The sequence below is a fragment of the Cydia fagiglandana genome, chromosome 25, assembly GCF_963556715.1.
Source record: "Cydia fagiglandana chromosome 25, ilCydFagi1.1, whole genome shotgun sequence".
NCBI classification, from domain to species: Eukaryota; Metazoa; Arthropoda; class Insecta; order Lepidoptera; family Tortricidae; genus Cydia; species Cydia fagiglandana.
Genome location: NC_085956.1, coordinates 10,341,739 through 10,360,186, shown reverse-complemented (window position 1 = coordinate 10,360,186; position 18,448 = coordinate 10,341,739). Strand labels below are relative to the sequence as shown.

The window sequence follows — 18,448 nt, the reverse complement described above, 5'->3', positions numbered from 1 at the left end:
GGAGTGGCATTAAAAACGTGCCACGCAGAGTTAGCTTGAACCGACTCTAGTAGAAAAACATTTTATGTTTGAGAGACAAATGACAGACGCCGTCACGAAAGTCGATATCACCGCAACCATCACCATCTCTGGCCACATCGACACGCGTTGCCCCGCCGAGCACTCTGGAACTGTATATTTAAGAAATCAATGTAACACTTTAAACTCGCGTTTTGTACACATATTTAATTGTGTTGTCCCACGGGTAAAGGGTACCTTATGGCGGTTGGCGCTTACGCTATTATTAACGCCGCTCCAATCTTATTGCGGCGCTATGCGTCGTAACCGCCAGCCGCCATAAGGTACCTTTTGCCGTGGAACGTCACAATTACTCAAACGGGTCTACCGCGATATAATTTCATTTTTTTACTTGGTGCAACACAGCTGAAGGCCATTTCTATTTAAAGTTGTACCCTCAACTTGCATTTTAGATTTTGGAATTTTTATATTAATTTCCACTCAGAATTACTCTTTCGATCCTAATACGAGAAAAAAAATGTCCCCAAAATTTCATACAAATTTTTTGTTGTCCGTTTTGTCACGGTCACGGTCATAGAGTTTGTATTGAAAACCGTAACCAAACGGATCAAAAATTTTGGGACACTTTTTTTCTCAGTAAAAATGGAAAAAGCTCGTGATTTTTGTAAGTACAGCTTTAAATAGAAATGCCCTGAAACGTCAGAAATTAAGGTAAAAACAATGAAATTATATCGCGTTAGATTCGTTTGTGTAATTAAATATGAAATCATTTATGATTAAAGCCACGAGGCCTTCGTTATTGTTAAATCTACGAAGGTTTCACAGTAACGAAATCATTTATTATCTTTTTTTTATTTTTCACCACACCAGCTCTTAATTTGATATTTTTATTTGAAAAAACTAACGATAAGTTATGAATAAACTAAAACCTTTATACGAGCAATTCTTGTTTATTTCCTTTGGTCTGTTTCGGGGATCTCGGAAATGGCTCTAACGATTTTGAGGAATTTGGCATATGGGGGTTTACGGGGGCGATAAATCGATCTAGCTAGGCCTTATCTCTGGGAAAACGCACATTTTCAAGTTTTTATATGTTAACTCACATTCACAGATATTTGTTCCTGAGTCATGGATGTTTTCTATGTATTTAAGTATTTGTATATACCCAAAGCTACAATACGATGTAAAAAATAAGGTAATAAATTGGTTAGAAGATAAAAATTACGATCAGGTGGAAGACTTGCTAGGATATGTAGCCTAGCCAAGCCACACAAGTACACACACACACACACACACATAATAATTAAGTATATAATAGTAGTATAATACTAAATACATTATAAATTAGATATGGAAGAGCGGTGCCTCCCAGCACAGGTTATTTTGTAAATAACTTGCAGGGAGACACCAGCCATTGGTAAAAATATGTAATGATTTTTAATGAAATAAAGAATTTTGTATTTGTATATATCGTTGTCTGAGTACCCAGAACACAAACTTTCTTGAGCTTACCGTGGGACTTAGTCAAATTTATGTAAGACTGTCCCTATAATATTTATTTATTACATATTATTTACACACACACATAATCACGGGCATTTTCATTTAACTTGTACCTACTTACGCGACTTAAGTCGTGTTTCAGTAACGTGTAACTGTTACATTCCTGACAAAATATATAGGATTTCACATTGACCGTCAGTTTTGTAACGATTGCTAACCGGCCGTTAAAGGTGCACAGTTAAGTGAAAATGCCCACACACATATTTATTTTCCGAGCAAAGCTCGGTCTCCTATTGTAAATAAAAGTTCACTGTCAAAGATATTAATAGCTAAAAATATAAAAAAGACTAGAAGAAAAACTTACCGTTTTGGGGTTTACTCGTACTCGGAGGTATCGGTATCGTAACATTTCCCCTCTTCATAACAAGAGTGATGTCTTCTGATCTCACTAGCTCTCCATAATTCTTAATTATCTTAGTACCGTTAAGTTGCATAGAATATTGGTACCCTTGAGCACAGAACAGCTGGTTTTGGTCGTAAGACTCGTCTAGGGTTAGTTCTAAATCGTTGGTGTTGGCGGTCGGGTCGTAATTTTGGTTTTCAAGGCTTATTGGATCACGGTAACTGCGGTCTGGAATGAAAAGTTTAAAAAGTGTAACAGAACCCCAAGTGTAAATTTCATTCGATAGCGTGACGGCCGTTCGCATTTGCGTTATGTCTACAATACAATACAATACAATACTCTTTATAGCACACCTCACATACACGTAGTTTACAGTAAATGGACAATAACATAAACAAAGACAATAGAGGTAACAACAGGCGGTCTTATCGCTTAAGAGCGATCTCTTCCAGACAACCTTTGGGTATCGGAGACATAAGTATTAGAATATACGGTAGGTGGCGCAAAGAATAAATATGAAGAATCGAATTGAATAACACTGAACAACACAAAACATTAATTGATAAACATACTTAAATACTTATAACCATAAACATACATAGACATACATAAAAAGTATATATTAAAACCAGCGCCGGGCATCTAGGCCTGGCACACGCTGAGACTGGAACCCTTTGCCTAATACAAAAATCTTCTCACCTTTTGCTCTGTATAATTTGATAATTTAACGGTTGTATTTTATTATGTAAGTAATTCTAACTCTATGTTATTTTCATGTATGTGGCAATAAACCATTCTTATTCTTATTCTTAAATAAAGAAACAACAGTGTCAATATTATAAAAATAAAAACTAAGGTAGGGCTAGGGAGAGATAGTATTCCTTAAGGTTTGATTTGAAGGAGGTAATAGATTGAGAGCGTCTTAACTCAACAGGGAGGGAGTTCCATAGTCGAAAGGCCCGAAAAATAAATGAGCAATTATCTATTTCTAGTTTATTTCTAGTCTATTTTTAGTTTTTATGGGATTTTGAATAGCGTGCCAAGAGGGACGTTTTGGTAATTAAAATACCCTATTATGCACTACATCTGTAAAATTCATACCTTTTCTGAACCATGTTAGAATCCTGCCGTCGACTGGGACGCTGCCGCTGCAGGTGAACTTCACCTGGCTGTTCTCATCGAATTCTATCCGAGTCTCCGGCCCCACCTTGACGGACAGCTCTCCTGTAACACCAAAGTAGGGTATAGAGGCCCACACTTGCCTCTCCCAAGCGTCGGCGTTTAGCATAGAAGGTAGCATCCTATAGAAGTGGTATACGCGTGCCTGCGTGAAGGACAAAACATACGCAATGCGACGCTATGATTGGTCGAATTTATTTGTTGCATAATACATAGTGAATTTACGGTGGGGAATAAAAAAAAAGTGAGACTGACAAGAAAAAACAATTATAGCGCTTTCGCTGCTACTCGTCCTACTGAAAGATGCATACATAAGATTTATCCCCTTCGGTAATTTCCCCCACCCCTCATGCCTAATCCAGTTATATACTACATACCTATAGATTCAAGGCGTCTAGTCAGCTCTATCTCTCTTGTGGTATATCTTGGACCGAACACCGGACCAACGCCTCTGAAAAAGTGTCCCCACAATTTTTGGTCCGTTTGGTTACGATTTTCAATACAACCTTCTATGACCGTGACAAAACGGACAAACGAGATTTTATGAAATTTTGGGGACACTTTTTTTCTCGTATTAGGATCGAAAGAGTTCGTGATTCTGAGTGGAAAAAGTATCAAAAATCTAAAATACACTTTTAAATAGAAATGCCCATTTAGGAGTGTTGCTGTTTGTATCCTTATCTTATCTCTAAATTATCTTATCCTATATTTATCTTATATCACATCAGTACTGACCCGACGGTATATCCTCAGTCTGAGTTGCCAAAATTGTATATCTGGACTCCACTCCGCCAGTCCATGTTCCATCACCAAATAACCTATGCCTGGCGCAGAATACTTTTGATCGGCTGTCGATGTTACTTCGGGTCTTGTTCAGGACCAACTCCGTTGATTTCAAGAGTTCTTCACCGGTATGTTGAACCATATTTAGCAATTCATCATGATCCATCCAAGAATGTCCTGAAAATCAAATAGTAGATCAGGACCCCTATTCGACAAACGACGTTTGACGTATCGTGTTGATCTCCCGTTGATGTGGGAAAAATCACAAGTTCTCGAATACGTACAATGTCAAAATTTTCATTAACAATCCACAGTTAAGGTGACAAGCAAACCAAACCGAACCACCCTTAGTTTAGAGTTAAGTTTTGGTTGTACCAAATGATATTATCCACTGTTGATGGAATCAACACTCAGTATGCAATAAAATCAACTGTTGATTTGACGTGGATGCGAAATCTGACAGTTGTACATGTCGAATTTGGCCCCAGGACAAGGCCTGTTCACTTCCTAAGAAAGTTATGTCCCCAAATAATTGCGCATGTGTGCGCCTGAAGATTCTATGTGTGCGTTGGCCTCCGAGAAAAAGTTGCGAGTAATAAAAATAAAAACATTTTTCTACAGCAACATTGCTCCCAACTCTGATTTAAATTATCACGAATTTTATACATAATTAATCATAAAACGGGACTTAAAACGCTTAAAACTTAATTACACGCGATTAAGTTTTATAATGAATATTTGCTTCCAACTGTCTTTATCAATATTCATAAAATATATGGAGGGTAGATACGTCTACCCACCATAATAAAAAAATATATTTGTCAATGACTCTGTCCAACTGCTGTGGTTAAAGTTCATAACGAAAATTTTATTTATTAAATCTTTAAATAATAAATACAACGTAGCGGTACAACCACTTGGGACTGTAAGTCTGTACCTACATAGATTACAGCAATGCACATAGAAAATGTGCTAAATGCGGAGCAACGGCTGTTGAAGCAGCCAGAGTGAAATTTATACAGCTTTAGTGGGTTCAGAAGGAACCGAGTCATAACGCATCTGGAAAGCGTATTAATTAACCGTGAAGAAATGTATGAATGAATACAAGTTAGAAATCTGTGTAAAATGCCGTGTGTAAAGTGTAGTGTATCTGTGTGTAAAGTGTAATAGGTAGGCATGCCTAATGTTATTTGTGTAATACTGAAAACTTTGTGAATGCGCTTTATTAATGTCTATTTTTATTAAGTTGTAAGGGTTTAATTTTCAGTGTATATTTCTATATGTAAAACATAATACAATGTTATAAACATAAATATGCCTTTTATTTAAATCAATAGATAATACCATACCACAAACAAGGGGTAATATTTGCATCTTTCATATATTTCGTGATATGAAGATAACAAATATGTTTATCAACATAATTACTATATCCCTATAATACCAATACCCGCCAGGCTAAACCGGTTGTCAACTTTAGTTCCATTGGTACACATCGAGGGCGTCAGTAGTATAAACGTATAAACGGTTGGGGACATTTTTTTGTATGGAGTTACCGTTCTTCTCCTAGTGAGTATTATATTCTTTGCCCCAGGATCACCAAAATGGCGGACCGCGGTCCGCATCCGGACCGCCGATCTATTTTATTTCTTTGCTTATTTAATAAACCAATGAGAAACGGACCGCTATGGTCATTTTATTTTAAGAACCGGACCCCTGAGGAAACGAATTGGTGACCCCTGTAGTGCCTAGATTGTTAACCAAGGGATGAAATGGTTCTAACCGTAAGCGATATCTTGTATGCTTGATACATTGTTTAAAACTTGATTTGTTTTAGATTTATGAAATGAAAATGTTATTTTTTTATGAAAATGAAGATTTACGAGGGCTGATTGAAAAGTTCGCGGCCTGACCATTAAAAAAAAACGTTTTAATTTTTTTCTGCCGCCATTTTGAACTGTCATTATTCAGTTGTCATCCCGCGAAATTTCAATTGTAAGACATTGTAAAAATAAATTATACGTCTGATTTAAAAATAAGAGTCAACAGATTTTTCATAATGGACAATTTGGAGCAACGTGCTGTAATTAAATATCTTCATAAAAAAGGATTGACTCCAAAACAAATTTTTGAAGATATGCAGTGTACATTGGGGCAATCCTGTCCATCATATACGACAGTAAAAAAGTGGGCAGGTGAATTCAAGCGGGGACGAGTCAATATCGCAGATGACCCTCGCCCCGGGAGACCAACCACTGCGACCAATCCACATAATGTGGCAATTATATGCGAGATGATAATGCAAGACCGACGATTAAAAGTAAGGGAAATAGCTGACATCGTAGGCATCTCCTATGAAAGAACCCAAAACATTATAGTCAACGAATTAGGTTTTTCAAAGGTGTCGGCGAGATGGGTTCCGAAGCTCCTTTCAGTGGAATAAAAAATCACTCGTCTAACAATTTCACGCGACTGTCTCGACTTGTTCGAAGCTGACCCTCAAGACTTTTTGGACAGATATGTTACCTACTATGGATGAGACATGGGTCCATCACTACACGCCCGAGACTAAACAGCAATCAAAGCAGTGGGTTCGTGCTGGATCTCCGCCATCCAAAAAGGCAAAGGCCATTTTGTCGGCGAATAAAGTCATGGCATCAGTCTTCTGGGACTCAAAGGGAGTAATAATGGTTGACTATCTCCAGAAAGGTACCACTATAAACTCGAACTACTATTGCGACCTTTTACGCCGATTACGAGAAGATCTAAAAGTAAAAAGACCTGGATTGTTGACAAAAAAAGTTCTCTTTCACCAGGACAATGCACGTGTGCACACGTCAATAAAATCGATAGCAGAAATTCACAACTGTGGGTTTAAATTATTGCCCCACCCGCCCTATTCGCCTGATTTGGCACCATCGGACTTCCATCTATTTCCAAATTTAAAAAAACACATGGTCGGTAAGAAATTTTTTACCAACGACGAGGTCCAAGTAGAAGTGGACACCTATTTTGAAGGCCTGGAGGAAAGTTTCTTCAAAAGTGGTATAATGGCTTTGGAATCCAGATAGAACAAGTGCAAAGAGCTCGACGGGGACTACGTAGAGAAATAAAAATATTAAATAAAATCTTTGGATTTGATTTCATACTTAGGCCGTGAACTTTCCAATCACCCCTCGTATGTAAGTAAATTTGAATAATGTACCAATAGGTAACATAATAAAAAAGTTAATTCACTAAAATTACTGACATTTTTGTATTCCGGCCGCATTTCTGAGATCGGCAAAAATTCCTGCCATCTAAGGGCCCCCCCACATCTGGCGTCTTTCGAGCGTCGGCGTCTGTCGGCGTCGGTCCAGCGCTAAGGAAAATGACGTCGCGCTGCGCAGATGCGTCGACGCCGCGTCGACGTTGCGTCGACGTCGGCCATAGAATTGTAGACGCCGACGCTCGAAAGACGCCAGATGTGGGGGGGCCCTATAATAACCGTACTTATACAGTATTATGTGTCTGAGCCTGGGGCTTTACTTCCAGGGCTTGATTTTACTCGTTAAACTGAGCTACTTTTTCTATGGGACCAACCCTAAAAATCGGGGAATTTTTTTTGGCTTTTCCATAGAAAACGTCGACATCTGATCAGACAAAATGTATGAAAACGTAAAAAATATTTTTCGGGATTTCGGGGTTGGTGCCATAATAAAAGTAATACCTACATATAATCACGCCTATTTCCCGGAGGGGTAACGGATTTCCACTTGCTACGACCCTGACATACCTCTTACGCTTTTCACTTTCGTAACATTCCTCATGTACACGCTCGGTTTAGGGTGCTCTTGACCTGGCCTTTCTTCAGGATCTCCCCAGGAGGAGGAGGGATATACGAGTATGTAATAGGCGCTTCATACCTTCTACTTTCCAGTTGCCAGTCGACCCCCATCCAGTGGCGATGCTGAAGTGGGTCGCGTTAAACTCTGTGGTGCTGTTCCACGTTATGAAGGGGCTGGTCTGACCCTCAAACCCCGCGGACACACAATCGCCGTCCTATTATTAGAAAGGCTCTTTAACATTGACATATATGTAGATTAAAAAAAATAAACCGGGCAAGTGCGAGTCGGACTCGCGCACGAAGGGTTCCGTAACATAAAGCAAAAAAATGCAAAAAGAAAACGGTCACCCATCCAAGTACTGACCACGCCCGACGTTGCTTAACTTTGGTCAAAAATCACGTTTGCTGTATGGGAGCCCCACTTAAATCTTTATTTTATTCTGTTTTTAGTATTTGTTGTTATAGCGGCAACAGAAATACATCATCTGTGAAAATTTCAACTGTCTAGCTATCACGGTTCGTGAGATACAGCCTGGTGACAGACAGACGGACGGACGGACGGACAGCGAAGTCTTAGTAATAGGGTCCCGTTTTACCTTTTGGGTACGGAACCCTAAAAAGATATTATAGGACATTCTTACACAGATTGACTAAGTCCCACAGTAAGCTCAAGAAGGCTTGTGTTGTGGGTACTCAGACAACGATATATATAATATATAAAAACTTAAATACATAGAAAAAAACCACTACTCAGGAACAAATATCTGTGTCATCACACAAATAAATGCCCTTACTGGGATTCGAACCCAGGACCATCGGCTTCACAGGCAGGGTCACTACCCACTAGGCCAGGACGGTCGTCAGGTATATCTAAGGACTGGCCTTATATTATATTACGGCGCAGTGGCGTAGCTAGCATGGGTGGCACCCGGTGCGGAAATTGTGGGTGTCACCCCAAAATTCAATCAAAATTGTAAAATATATTTAAAAAGAGTAGTTGTAATTTATGTTAAATAGCTCAGGAATTTACTCCATCGCTTTCATATTACGAATTTTTATAGGTGGCACTACTGGTGTTCACGGTCGGGTGTCACCCCTAAATAGGTGACACCTGGGGAAATATATCTATGTCAATGCTCTTTAATAGGAATCCGAAGCCGAGGGCCTATCGCGAACCGCGTTCAACATGTTGCCTCCCTGTCACTTACGTACGAATTTACAAGGGCGATAGAGAGATAACACGTCAAATGTGGATTGCCCCGACTCCGAGCAATTATTAGGGTTGGCACAATTTGACGTCCCTTTGCGTGCACGACCACAGATAAGATAACTACTTGGTAGGTACCAAAAATGGAATTTTTCCCAAAAACTTATTTGTAGTTTACCTTGCGTGCCCAGAACCCGCGAAATTCCCAATTGTTGACCATATAGTCGATATTAGCGAAAACTTTGTGAACTCTGTTCAACGTTATGGAATTCCTTGTTTTGTCCCATCCTCCCAAAACTATCTGAAAATTTAAATCAAGTCAAACCCACACTCGTATTTTATGCCTTTAATTATTTGTAGCAGTCACAAAAACGTCTATTAATTTTCATTTCTCATGCTCTGAAAGAGGGTTATTGTTGTTCTATAAGGTGTGCAGAAGATGATACGTTTCTTCACTAGAGCATTTTTGGTTCCAAGTACGATATTTTTTTAAGATAATCAATTGAAATTTGGGTATAAATGGATTTGTTATACAATTTCCATTTTGATATTTGACTCCCCATTCCATAGCTCACGATACTCTTGCCTTACGGATTCAATGTACGGCCTCGCCGTAAATATGTAATATTGCTCCCTTGTGACACAATCTGCAAATTTCTACGTACATCTATCCATGGTGGCACGTTTTTCGGTTGAGACAAGAACCCGAAGTAAGCGTCGTTAGTCGCGCGTACTTTGAAGTGCACCGTGTCTTTCTCTAGCGGGAAAAATTCCTTGTATACAAGGGTGCTGTCCGTCCAAAAATCTGAAAACAGGCATCTATAGTTCGTTTTTTTTAGCATTAGAAATAAGGTAAACAATCTTGATGTGTCTTTTAATTGAAAAACACATTTTAAAAATAAGTTACGGCAAATATGTAACAGTTATGAATCTAATACGATCATTTATATTCTTCTGCTTTCATACGTAATAGTTTTTGATTTTTAAAAAGCGTTTTTCAATTAAAAGACCTGTCAAGATCGCTTACCTTCTTGCAAGTTTTTCCTAATGCTAAAAAAACGAACTATATAGACCGACCGGCGAGGATTCATTTAAGCGCTCCGTGCAACTGCGCCAGCTAGCGAACGCCCTAAGTTTATTATGACATACCTAACGCTACGTCTTACGTAGGCGAACAACGCGCGAACGCGGCGCGGCGCGGCGCGGCGAAATCAATCCTTTGATGCCCATAGAAGTGTCCTACGTAAGCGATCTTGTTGCGAACGCGGTGCGGCGCGATTTGCACGCGAATGTCAGGCGGTGCGGCGCGGCGTGGCGCGGCGGCGGCCGCTTTCGCCGCGCCGCGCCGCGCCGCGTTCGCGCGTTGTTCGCCTACGTAAGACGTAGCGTTATACGGCTAATACCCAGTGGCGGATTTGCCCTAAGACACAGTAGGCCCGGGCCTAGGGTGGCAAGATATTTAGGGGCGGCAAATTGTGACAAAAAATTCGCTGATGGTAACAGGAAATAACAATAACTCAAAAGGTAATCAATATTATGGGTGCCTTGAAAGGGGCGGCTACAGGACCTGGGGCCTAGGGCGGCAAAGACTGCAAATCCGCCACTGCTAATACCAGAGACATATAGAGACATAATGACAAAGGCCGACCACGTGGCAGATGGTCAGACGAGCTAGTAGAAACGGCGGGTCCAAACTGGCTAGAGACAGCCCAAAATAGAAAGGAGTGGAATTCCTTGGGGAGGCTTTTACCCGAAAGGGGCCCACATATTTTTAGGTTAATTTTTAAGCTATCTTTTACTTTAATGTTATATATTTATTTTGTTTGAAGTATGTGTGGAAGGAATAAACCTTTTTTATTATTTTTTTATTTATTAATACCATATATAACTCCGTATAAGATAAATAAAGTCTAAGAAAAAAACGTGCCTCGGAAATCAAGAAAAACCGGGCAAGTGCGAGTCGGACTCGCGCACGAAGGGTTCCGTACCATAATGCAAAAAAAAAAAACAAAAAAAAAGCAATAAGAAAACGGTCACCCATCCAAGTACTGACCCCTCCCGACGTTGCTTAACTTTGGTCAAAAATCACGTTTGTTGTATGGGAGCCCCATTTAAATCTTTATTTTATTCTGTTTTTAGTATTTGTTGTTATAGCGGCAACAGAAATACATCATCTGTGAAAATTTCAACTGTCTAGCTATCACGGTTCGTGAGATACAGCCTGGTGACAGACAGAATTGAAAATGTATAAATTAATCAAAATATGTTTACGGATAAATGATTTTTAATTTTTATTGTTCCATACTGACCCATGTTCTTTCACTGATATGTGTTAAAGTTGTTAAATATCAAACGGTGTCAACGCCATCTAGCCGAGAATACGCCAAAGGTGTGTGCGCCATCTATTCGAGAATGACTTTTTAGGGTTCCGTACCCAAAGGGTAAAACGGGACCCTATTACTAAGACTTCGCTGTCCGTCCGTCCGTCTGTCACCAGGCTGTATCTCACGAACCGTGATAGCTAGACAGTTGAAATTTTCACAGATGATGTATTTCTGTTGCCGCTATAACAACAAATACTAAAAACAGAATAAAATAAAGATTTAAATGGGGCTCCCATACAACAAACGTGATTTTTAACCAAAGTTAAGCAACGTCGGGAGTGGTCAGTACTTGGATGGGTGACCGTTTTTTTTTTTGCTTTTTTTTGTTTTTTTTTTGCATTATGGTACGGAACCCTTCGTGCGCGAGTCCGACTCGCACTTGCCCGGTTTTTTCTCCCATTAGGATAGAAAGAGCTCGTGATTCTGAGTAGAAATAATATAAAAAATCCCAATTTTGAAAAAAAGTGTATGGGACATAAAATATAACCCATATATGACTGTATTGTTTTATACATATACCTTTCGTTTGCCACCAAGCCAGTATCTCTCCCGGCGCCAAATCCTCGGTACAAGTAAATTTAATGGTCGGGCCTCCGCTATCAGTCGCTGGCACCACTTGTGGAGTGGCTGGAATGTCACCAGTAATTAATAGTCTGGCTACTGAAATTTTACTTAAATGCTTGGCGGGAAATTAAAAATATCTTGGGCTGGTCACACTTTGTGTTTGTGTAGTAGGAATTATAGTTTTGATACTAGAAAATATTTTTGATTTTCTATGCACACGCAAGGTACAGTCAGCAGCAGAAGTTGCTAAGCGGGCGAGGTGTTCAAAATTACCTTGACACGCTCTTATTCTCTTAACAATAAAGTCGCGTCAAGATCATTTTGTACACCTGTGGCTTATTTTATAAAGATACAAGTTACAATTTACAAGCGGAAGTCTCATTCTAACACATAGGGTTAGAAAGAGACTTCCGCTTGTAAATTGTAACTTGTAGCTTTATAAAATAGGCCACTGGCCCGCTTAGCAACTTTTGCTGCTGACTGTACCTAAGGATATAAGTTAAATATGCGTTGACGTGCACTCAAAGTCTATGAGAAAAGTGACCATCCAATCGTAGTTCCAATTTTCCTCTCTGGGTAATGAAATTATTGAAAATATTTTTTCACCACACCAGCTCGGAAAGGCTTACTTTGCCCTTCAAAAAGTCATAGCAAAGTTGCATTTTATGTACGGAACCCTCGGTGGGCGAGTCGGACTCGCACTTGTCCGGTTTCTTTCTTTATTAACTAAAATAAATTCTATTTTAAATTAGAAATGATACTTACAGTAAACCTCAGTGGAGTATAAAAGTAGAGTTAAAATGTTGAAAGTAATCTTAATCATGATGTTCCAAATGTTGTTTGAATGTGTTTGTTAGTTGAAAATGGCCATTAGTTTGGCTCGGCACGTTTGTAAGTGTAAAAATGGCACCTAACCGCCTCGACAGTGCTTATAAATACGGGTTTTATAAGGCTCCTTCACACTTGCGGATAAATAAATAAATTATCAATTTTTTCGACCATCTGGCGGTCTAATACATAAAATGCGCTCTCGCCCGAGTCCATGGGTACTTGAAGTCGCGCTAGATGTATGAAGTCGCGCGCGAGAACGCAACCCATGCTAGCAGGGCTGGGATCATACAAACACGCACAACAAAATAATATATTACACCAATTAAATTAAGATAAGGCACGAAATATTTAGAGTTAGACCAAGCTGAATTGGTAGACTGTGCAAGTGTTATTTAATCTTCGTAATTTCATAGAAGTTTGACGTTTAAAATAACACTTGCAGTCTGGGCTATCAAAATCGCTGCCAACTTAGCTTGGTCTAACTCTAGGTTGCTTCAAGTTGGTACATAGGTAGTTACAGATGTTACAGATATAGTGCATACAGTCGGCTCTCGTTAATTCAAACCCGCGATAATTCGAACCTCTATAATTCGAAGTTATCACGAGTTCCCTAGAAAATCTCTTTATATTTCGAAAAAAATCCATACATTATTGAGCACTTGGTAATTCGAACAAAAAATCAACGCCAAGTAACAAAACGACGCGTTAATTCGAACCCATAGGCGTCAAACACTCGACAATTCGAAGTTATCAGATTGCAGAGGTACGTACTTGCCCAAAATTCTGAGACAAGTTCAAGTGCATCTTTGCACGAGTTTTTGTTATTGTAAAAGTATTTCAGGCACTAGGTACTTATTTCTGATTTAAAAAAAGTTATTGATCAGTCTCAGCAATGTGCTTTAAAATAAAACACACACTTCCAGACACTTCTTCTGAAAGACTAATAATTAATTCACATTCTGTATGTGCATGTAAATATGTAGGTATCTCTAAACTTTTGATATACATAGTTAAAAAATTAGCAATTAATAAATCATAATTGATTATTACTCAGTAATTCGAACTTTCATAATTTTTCTCTCAAAAATTTCGAACCATTTGATATTTCAAACTCTCGATAATTCGTAATATTTTAAAAGTCCCTTGAGTTTCGAATTAACGAGAGTCGACTGTAATTGTTTTCCATCGTATTTTCTCGGAAACGTTCGTATTTGTTATGCTACTTCAGTCAACCTCAGTACTTTTTGTACCGAGACTGACTGAAATAGAAGACACGTTCGTGCGTTTCCGTGAAAATACGATGGAAAACAATTATGCACTGTGTAATGAATACATCCTAACTTTAAGTAGGTACCTACATATTCCATTACAGTTCAATGAGAGATGCACTACGATAATCAAATTTGCAGTAAATGAACTATTTTGAACCAAATTAGCGTACAAAAACTTATGTGGTTCAATCAAAAAAGTAATTGGCGTACCTACTTCACAGATTGGAAACCGATTTGATTACCGATTAACATAGAGTATATTGATGCTATACAATGAGTACATTTGACTGTACAATATACCTAACAATTAACAATCCCCCGAATACGAAAAAAAAAAAGCGGCCGGAGTCGGACTCGCCCATGAAGGGTTCCGTAGCAGCAAGTACATAATAAAATTGCGGTTTACGATTTGTGACGTATTAAAAAAAAACTCACGCATCTCTAGGCGGAGAGGAGGCCTGTGCTCAGCAGTGGGACGTATATAGGCTGAAATGATGATGATGATTATGAAAAAAAACTACCAAACTACTACAATCGACATACTCGATCTCGTTCAAACCAATTTTCGGTGGAAGTTTGCATGGTAATGTACATCATATATTGTTTTTAGTTTTATCATTCTCTTATTTTAGAAGTTACGGGGGGGGGGGGGGACACATTTTACCACTTTGGAAGTGTCTCTCAGTTTATAAAAAAAAAAATTTTAGAAACCTCAATATCATTTTTGAAGACCTATCCAATAGATACCCACACGTATCGGTTTGATGAAAAAAAAAATTGAGTTTCTGTTTTAATTATGGGGAACCCCCAAAATTTATTGTTTTTTTTTCTATTTTTGTGTGAAAATCTTAATGCGGTTCACATAATACATCTACTTACTAAGTTTCAACAGTATAGTTCTTAATGTTCTTATAGTTTCGGAAAAAAGTGGCTGTGACATACGGACGGACAGACAGATATGACATGACGAATCCATAAGGGTTACGTTTTTTCCATTTGGCTACGGAACCCTAAAAACGATATTAAAGAGAGAGAAAAAATTCTAAGGTCCCCTTTTTAAATATTGATCCTAGCGAAAAAGTTTGAATAACCTTTTTTGTAGGAAATGTTATGTAAATTATTCATGTAATAAAACATTTGTTGCTATTGGCCATCGTTTACGAGTTATTTACGATTGACTAAAAAAGGAGACATTAGAATTTATTTTCTCCCTTCAATATTTTTTTTAATATTGATCCTAGCGAAAAAAAAAGTAGCACTTATTTTATAAGAAATCTGAAACAGATTATTTAAGTAAAATATATTCTTTGCTGTGGGCTACCGTTTACGAGTTATTTACTAAAAACTAAAAAAAAACTGTTGTAGAACAAATTATAAGTAACTTTCCCACCTTAATATGATGAGATCACTCTGACCCACGCTTAATATTATTTTTTATCTCCCATTTATCAACAGATTTGTATAACAAACTATATTTTTTTAACGTAATAAGTGTAGCTTTACGACTATATTTCTTGATTTCAGATTCCTGCTACACTTTAAAAAAAATTGGTGATTATAAAAAAAACAAAAATACGTTTTTATTTTATTCTTTTCTATTTTATTCTTTTTTTTGTTAGAAAGTTCATTATGTTTGTTCTAAAAATAGATTCCTCATCCTCAATTTATCCGAAAATGATATATTACATGCCCTAATCGTTATAGTTTTAGAGAAATGTTGCTCCAAGTGAAGCGCCGCAGCGTCGAACTTCCCCCCTCCCCACTAAATGAGAGGTGGCTCTCGACGGCTCCCGGTCTGTATCTGCTGAAGACCAGCTAAGAATCAACTGTGCCAAGTTTCAGCGCATAGTCACAAAGTGCAAGTTCCCCATACAACGGTGTGCACTAACAAACCCGCTATGTCGCACCAATAAAAGTCTGCAGCAGATTTGATAGCCCACGCAGTGTTATCTATACGTCATCATTTCATACAAGTTTGACGTTTAAAATGACACTTGCACTGCGTGGGCTATCAAAATCACTGCAGACTGACTATATTATGGATACCTACATATTCCAGCTTTGCCTAGTGTTATAATAGAATAGAGCGAAATGAAGTAGCTGTAAATAATAAAACGAAATCAGTTCTGTCAGTTTTTGACTGATTTGTTTGTATAAATATGTAACTCAATTTATATTTAATAAGAAAATATTTAATAAATTTATATATTAATAAGATAAATTTAATCCGGATAATAAGTTAATTTCGATTTAACTAGAATGAGACTCTTCTATTTTAAGTAGTTTTTACACTTATACCGGTAAAAGTGTTTTAATATTTTTGATCATTTTTAAAGCAGTTTACTGAATCACCACCACCACCAAGCCGAGTTGGTGGTAACTAGCAGGGATGTAACGGATGTGGTTTTATCGGAACCGAAAACGGAAACAGATGTTTTCAATTTAGTTTAACGGAACTAGGGAATGCAATACCGGGATACCAGGATCCCGAAATACCGGGATCCCGCATGCAATTTGCGGGATTAATCCCGCTCGTAAATTAAGCGGGATCCCGCGGGATTTGCGGGATCGAAGAGCGACGTGGTTCTTACGTGTTACTACAAGGAACACAGGCTCGGGCACGTGCCTACTGGCGAAAATTCTTCACGAAGCCTAAATGCATCTATGGAGGAAAGGGGTAATGACACGGAAGAGCATTTTGCCCGTATTTGTCTATTTATTTCATCACACTTTCTCGTAAAAGGTGTTATTTTACGTAGACGACGCGGTCCGTAAATCTTTAATTTGTACCCAGGGAATTTTGTTATGTAGGTACGTCCGAAATTAGGCAGATTTTTTATTGTTTTCCCTCTTTTTTCCTCACAGGTGTGATGAAAAACATTGTGTATGCCACGAGTGGTACAGGACTTACGAAATCGCGTTAATTAAGCCTTTACACACGTTCTTAAATTCTTGATTACTGTCATTATACCGTATTCTTTTAATACAAAATGTACTATTTCTAAATTTAGTTTACCCTTTGAAAACAAACCTTCAAATTTAGTACTAATTCGTAAAATTGTATACTAACTTGCGGGATCCCGCAAATACCGGGATCCCGCGGGACTTAAAATGGCAATCCCGCGGAATACCGGGATTGAGTTCCTCATGCGGGATTGCATTCCCTAAACGGAACCGAAAACGGAAACGGAACCGAAAACGGAACTGGAACCAGAATCGGAGCCTAAGTGATGGGTGGACGAGATGTTAAGGGTAGGTCTATTAAAAACAAACATTCCAAATATTAATCAGCCTTTATTATGCAGTAAAAAAACTTTGACCTTCTAAGATGTTATAACCTACTAACTTCATCAAAATAGTTCCAAATCCAACTTGATTTCGGCTTCATTGTGCGTTTTTTTACACACTAACACATTCAGTAGTCAGTACACAACAGAACACATACGATTTTAATTTTTATAACACGAATAAAACAACGTACCTATACAAACAAACCACAAATTAGCGTAGCACGTGGCAAGCGGGGCGATGAGCGAATGACTGGTATGAACCTTGTTTTTGATGTACGCTGCCGCCGCGCGAAGCATTGACATCCGTTATAACTTCCGTTTCAAACATAACGGAACCGGAACAGAAACGGATGTGTAATACCAAACGGAAGTTCCGCCTTAACGGAAACGGAACCGGAGCTCCGTAACATCCCTGGTAACTAGTAGGATTTTTTTCCCAGTAGTTACCAGTGGTAAAAGATGGACAAAAATTCCCAGTAGTTAGTTACCACTGGGAAGAACTTGGTGGTAACTAGTGGGAATAGCCCGCCAAAAGTCATTTTATGATTAGCTTTGCCTTTAAAGAGTCCCTAACGCAAAGTGTTCCGAATGTGCTGACTTTTGCAATAAATAAACAACGAATCAATTTTATGTTTTTTATTTACCTTTGTAATAAATCTTAGCAAAAAAAGAAACTATTTTACAAACTAGCATCCTCTACAACTTTATTTTATTTTATTTATCTGTACAATAAATAAAAGTAAATATTTAATAAATTTAGGGGGAATAATATAAACATCAACATTTAATAATTAAACGAAAGGAAATAAATTTTTCATCTCTCCTGTTCGGAAAGTTCACTTTTCAGAGGCTGATAGGCGGGTGGAAAATTTCATTTCCCACCCTAGGGTAGAAAGTAATTTTTCATCTCTCCTGTTCGGAAAGTTTACCTTTCATAAGCTGATAACCGGGTGGAAAATTGCATTTCCCACCCTAGGGTGGAAAGAAATTCTTTTTTAAATTTTATTTCGAGCAACGGCTAACAGCAATATATGCCATATTATAAGCTCTCATATCAGCTTCCGCATGACTGTCCACCAGATTTATTGTCAGGAAAATCGGATATTCGGCTAATTTAATACGAGTGCCGATTTTTCCGTAAATTATTACTGAATCGCAATTAAAAAGGGATTGAGATAGCTGTCAATCC

General features: G+C 38.2%; 1 protein-coding gene across 1 annotated transcript; it reads right to left on the bottom strand.

Annotated features, from left to right (window-relative positions):
• Positions 1-30: 30 nt before the first annotated feature.
• Positions 31-12,762, bottom strand: LOC134676852 (uncharacterized). The gene is made up of 9 exons (XM_063535234.1): positions 12,633-12,762; positions 11,823-11,930; positions 9,585-9,724; positions 9,098-9,220; positions 7,792-7,927; positions 3,839-4,063; positions 3,026-3,148; positions 1,886-2,152; positions 31-164 (listed from the first exon to the last, which is right to left on the bottom strand). The coding sequence occupies exons 1-9, from the start codon at positions 12,688-12,690 to the stop codon at positions 31-33; spliced, it is 1,314 nt and encodes a 437-aa protein (XP_063391304.1). The 5' UTR covers positions 12,691-12,762.
• Between the last annotated feature and the right edge of the window lie 5,686 nt (positions 12,763-18,448).

Excerpts from the sequence above, each read along its gene's own strand:
- LOC134676852 (XM_063535234.1), bottom strand. The coding sequence starts at position 12,690 with ATGATTAAGATTACTTTCAACATTTTAACTCTACTTTTATACTCCACT. Across the intron at positions 9,221-9,584 it reads ACGTGCCACCATGGATAGAT|ATAGTTTTGGGAGGATGGGA; the intron begins GTACGTAGAAAT and ends TTAAATTTTCAG. Across the intron at positions 3,149-3,838 it reads GACTGAGGATATACCGTCGG|GAGAGCTGTCCGTCAAGGTG; the intron begins GTCAGTACTGAT and ends TTGGTGTTACAG.